The sequence below is a fragment of the Montipora foliosa genome, chromosome 4 (genome assembly GCF_036669935.1).
Source record: "Montipora foliosa isolate CH-2021 chromosome 4, ASM3666993v2, whole genome shotgun sequence".
Lineage (NCBI taxonomy): Eukaryota > Metazoa > Cnidaria > Anthozoa > Scleractinia > Acroporidae > Montipora > Montipora foliosa.
In genome coordinates, this window is record NC_090872.1 from 37,084,093 (window position 1) to 37,089,364 (window position 5,272).

General features: G+C 43.3%; 1 protein-coding gene across 1 annotated transcript; it reads right to left on the bottom strand.

Moving 5' to 3' along the window:
- Window positions 1-2,101: 2,101 nt before the first annotated feature.
- Window positions 2,102-2,743, bottom strand: LOC138001290 (uncharacterized). Its single transcript, XM_068847943.1, has one exon. It carries the CDS (start codon window positions 2,741-2,743, stop codon window positions 2,102-2,104), a length of 642 nt encoding a protein of 213 aa, XP_068704044.1.
- Between the last annotated feature and the right edge of the window lie 2,529 nt (window positions 2,744-5,272).

Sequence of the window (5,272 nt, forward strand, 5' to 3'; positions counted from 1 at the left end):
TCTAGGACATCCTTAGAGTTACACGAGCACTTAGTCAATCGGAATCCGACCTTTTGAAGCAGTTCGCAGAGCTGACTTTTTAAATAGATGGCAGCACAGGAAGATTGCACAGATTCCAGACAGTCATCTACATAAAAGTTCTTCAGGCCTGTATCGATCGCCTCGTGGGAGAAATTTCCAATATCATCTTGAGCAGTCTTCCTGATGCAGAAGTTTGCACAACTTGGTGACGAGGTACTACCAAAAAGTGGACTTGCATCCGGTATTCAATAGACTGTTCAGATAAATTATCGTTTGGCCACCATAAGAATCTCAAGGCATCTGAATCCATGGGGTCAACTTTCACTTGATGAAACATACCTTCGATATCAGAAACCAGGGCGACTGGTTTGAAGAACTCCGAACAAACTATTGGTCAAATCAGGGCCATGTAATAACTGATCGTTCAGAGAAGTACCCTTGAACCGTGCAGCACAGTCAAACACTAATCTTAACTTGTCTGGCTTGTGGGGATGGAAAACGGCATGGTGTGGTAGGTATCATAAGGGATTGCCATCAGTATAAAGTTTCTCCACAGGCACTCGCTAAGCATAACCTTTTGCGATGTAGTCGTTAACAGCCGCTTTATAGCATGCAAAGAACTCTGGATCTCGATGAAATCTCTTTTTCAAGAAAGATAATCGCTGCTCAACTGCGACTCGGTTATTTGGAAGGTAAGGTAGTTGCTATCTCCATGCAAGGGCCACTTAATAAGGTCCGGATACCCTTCTGACACAAGATTCCATGATTGCCATCAACGGACATGGCGACTTTCGAACTACAATCAGTTGCAAAAAGAGTTGAGACACTCACTGTTGATAACCGTACAATGCGTGTCATTCAAGTCAGCGCATCTCCAACCCCCCGGCCCCCCCCCCCCCCCCCAAGCAAAGTTATTTCGAATCAGCAAAATCAGTTTCCAAGAAGTTCTTCACTTGCAGCAGTAAGGTTTCGTCTCTGGAGTCGCTTTCATCATTCAAACGCACAAAGTTCACACTGAAACTGTTTTCTTCATTGGCCTTTACAGTTGTTCATATAAGAGTTCAACCCAACAACGAACGGATGGCAACTGGTTCTCCTCTACCGCCGCGCCTCTCTTCGAGCACCCAAAACGCTTCGGGGGCGTTACACCCTATCAGCACTCTTACTTCCTTGCCATCAATCTCTGGCAGTTCGATGCCGTTAAGGTGCGGCCATTTATCGACATTATGATCTCTTGGAATACTACACTCTGATATGTTGAGACGGGCCGGTGTGAATGGTCAGAACGGTACCGGTCATACAGCTGATAAAGTCCGTCTAAGAACTGTTCCTGTCAGGTTACGTGGTAATCAGCACGGTCAAGTGGTAGAAACGTACGCCCTGTTGGATAATGGCTCGGATGTTACCCTTTGTGACAGAAAGTTGGTTGATGAATTAGGCATCACAGGACAACCACGAAGTTCCATGTTAAACACCCAAGAAAGCAACGACAGCGAGAGATCTGCGCTAGACGTTAAGGTAATCATTGACTCAATCAACGGAGATTGACGTTAGTTAATACTCCTCCTAAGGACAAAGAAAAGGGCAATCCAAGAAACAAATCTTCAAATCCTGGAGCAAAAATGACTGCCTATGCCACCGAAGGAGGGTTCAGAGCAGCGGTCTCTCCCAGTGCACAAGTTGAAGGTGTTAAAGACTGTCTCAAAAATTCGAGATTAACGCCTCGCTTAAAAGGTATGCACCAGCTGTGGGACTGCGAACAATTTAAGAACAAATCGTACAGCGATCGTGTTAGGATCGTTTGCGATGCGAGGTTATGTGAGAACTGTTTCAAAATAGGCCATATGGCCAAGGGATGCATGCAGAGAAGTGGTTGTTACGTCGGGGCTTGTGGAAAGAAGCATATGACCGTTCTCCATCCACCAGTTCAGCCTCCTCCAGTTGGTCACGGGACACAAGATAGTCACCCTGCCGATCAGGAACTCAGCCATAGTGAAATTTCCACCTCGGGTGTTGTAACAGAATTGTCCAGCTAGAGTCATGTCATTGGGGCCGGTGTGAATGGTCAGAACGGTACCGGCTATACAGCTAATAAAGTCCGTCTAAGAATTGTTCCTGTTAGGGTACGTGGTAATGCCTTGGAAGTGACAAACTGGGAAATGTGATGAGTTTTCGGTCGCTGACCAGTTTGCTGGATACTGTCTGCGACCTCAAGCCACTTCGTTTTCAGGTGAAGGGGGAGCCTGTCAACTATTCTTCTCAGATAATCGGCGCTGTTAATTTCGTCCAAGTACCCGATTGATTCTAATGCGCTCTGGCAATCCCTTAGCTGATCTGCAATAGCCAATAGCCCCTTTTGGTCATAAGGCTTGACGCGTGGACCATTTGTTATTCGGTTTAAGTAGGCTAGGGCAATCTTGAATGGATGCCCAAAACGATCTTTCAGCAGGGCTCGTGCAGTCTGGAATCCACATGCAGGATCCATGGAAACACAGCTCTTGATAGCATTTCTAGCTGCTCCCGTACAGTATTGAGGAAGAAATGCCAACTTCTCACTCTCATCGGACGCATTTTTCTCGATATTGCTCTCAATGGAGCGAATAAAGTTCCAAAACTCAAGCGGATCTCCATCAAACTTGCTGAGTTCTGGTTTAGGTAAGGCAAACCCTTGCCTAATCGTTGACGCCACTGATTGAAACGTTTGCCGCTGGAACTGTATCATTTGCTGTTGCTTCTGCAGTAACTGCTGAAACCTTGCCTCAGGCAGAGGAACCTCATTGCATGATCTAGTTGATGGAGCCTCACAGCGATTCGGTACTTCCGTCCACACAGGAGCTGCCGGACTCAAAGTGACACTTGTACCCCACCCGATAAAGGCGCAGACAGTTTCTCTTCTTTGGCTACTACAGTCAAGTAAACTGACTCATAAGCCCTTTCTGGCTCAACTAGTGACTTGTCCTCGTTAGCCTGGGAAGGATGCACAATTTGTTCTACGCCATCTTCCTCCTCTAAAATATGGGCTCTTAGGGTGGCTCGCTCAACTTGATTCTCTGCTTCTAGAATCTCCTGCTCTCGCTGTACGGCATATCTTCTCTGTTGCAGTTCTATCTTCTTCTTGAGTTGATTCAACTTCAGTTTAGCGGTGGCCCTTTCTGCCTTAGTTACCTTTATTTTTACTCTCAAGCGTGAACCCATCCGTTCCGGATACCATTTAACCACTTGATAACACGCTCACAAAACTCGTGCTTTCTCTGGAGTTCGGAGTCGAAACCAATAATTGACCATAATTGCTACTTGCAGCTCATCTATGGCATCAATGTACGTGATGTGTGCTTGCTCAAATTTAGTAAACGCTAATTCCAAAGCTGTAATGTTCTCTTCGTATCCATCGTCTTCACACGGGTCGAACGAAGACAGTTTTTGAATGAATGAAAGGTCGAAGATCCTTGTTGCTCCCAAAAAAAAAAACACCACTTTTTGGATAGTTTTACGCTTTTTATTACTTTGCAACTGCGTGCGATTCAGCTGAAAAAAGATGAGATAAACGAATACATAATTATTCTAAACGTAATGGACAGAAAAGCGCAACGGAAAACACGAAACAAATACTTACAAACCGTGGTACGAATTGAAATAAGTCAGAAGGCTGCCGATAACGGCGAAAACAGCAACTAACGCAAATGTAAAACCTGGAAGGGCGGATATAACTAATGAAACGACCGAACTTAGAAAGAGAGAATTATGCATGATAACGCTGAAACAAACTTATATACCTACAAACGAACGTGCAAAAAAGACTACAGGGAATAATTACGGCATACTAGTCAATACTTAGACAGTACTAAAGGCATACACGCAACAATAAACACTTAACAACGAACAGCGCAATCAACACATAAAAATTTCCTATTCTAGTTGCTACAATCTGTTTTCTTTCCAAACCATCAGCTCTCTTGTAAGATTCTCGTTTTCGAGAACAACATCTTTAAGTGAAACAGTGTGCGGAATTGAAAGAAGTCTTCCAGCTTCATTAGCAATTATATCAATAACTCCTTTGAACTGAAATTTTAGTTTCCTGCGGATATTTTTCTTTGCTGAGATTGACAAGACTTTCCCATAATGTGACATGACGTTCTCTAATCTTTCAGTAAGGGATACAAATGGAGAAATTATTTTGTTTGGAATGACTACATCTCGGATGTGAAGCTCTGTATAAGCTTCTTGCTTGGCGATATCGTATTCCACACCATCATCATCCGTGGTACCAGCATCTCTGTCACCTGATTTTCTTTACGTTGTGTAGCATCTATAGCACGAAAAATGGTAATATGCTTCTGCAGCAACCACATCCCTACTAACAATCGCTAGGATTTTAAAATCCTGTTTAGCTATGGCGGCCTGGCGAAGAGTTTGTCAGCTTGGAGTTGGACGACTTGCACATGCTTCTCTCTAGATTTAGGGCATTTCAAAAACTTTTCTTTTCCGCAAAAGATGCATTCCAGCTCATACACTCTTCCAGCACTAGAATCGCGTCGGCAGATTTGCATCAAGATCGTCCGCTTTTTCTTTCCTCTCTTCAATTTTGTGAAGGTCTCTTTTCAACTGCTTTTCGATGGTAACAAATTTGCGGAATTTCATCTTCGTTCAAACTCATATAGATTTCTAAGATAGCTCTTTCGTTGCGAATTTTGGCTGCTTGGACTAAGGTTTTCCAAGAGTATAGTTCTGTTAGATGAACAAGGATTTTGTCATTATCACAAGAACGTGAATGGATAATGCAGTGATCTTAAAAGTAATCATCCATTTCTAAAATCAACATAGTTGCGTTAAGTATTTTGGTAATTTAGCGAGCAATTTTCCTCTCTAGTTAACTTTGAATAACAAGTATAACTCCTGTGACAAATGTCTCCTTAAGGAGTTATCTTTATTGGAAAGATGATCGTTGTACGAATACTTACAGAGTTGCTAGAGACGAAACCTGTAAATACGGCATTCACTTTATCGGGTAGGTTGTTTTTGCCTGCTGGTGATCGACTTTTGTTCTTCGTGTATCGAGCAGAGTGACGCAAAGAGTTGTATTACCTCTTGGGATACTACTGATTGGTAGTTTCGCTTGATATACTTGTCCATCTTGTCTCTTCCTTTGTGCGCAATATTCGGATGGGTTTGCCAAAGAACTTGGTGTAGTTGGTATTTTTGAACAATTTCTTTTCCGTTCTTGGATGATATTTTGCCACCCTCCAGTTTCCAC

Coding starts and splice junctions, on each gene's coding strand:
- LOC138001290 (XM_068847943.1), bottom strand. CDS start 2,743: ATGATACAGTTCCAGCGGCAAACGTTTCAATCAGTGGCGTCAACGATT.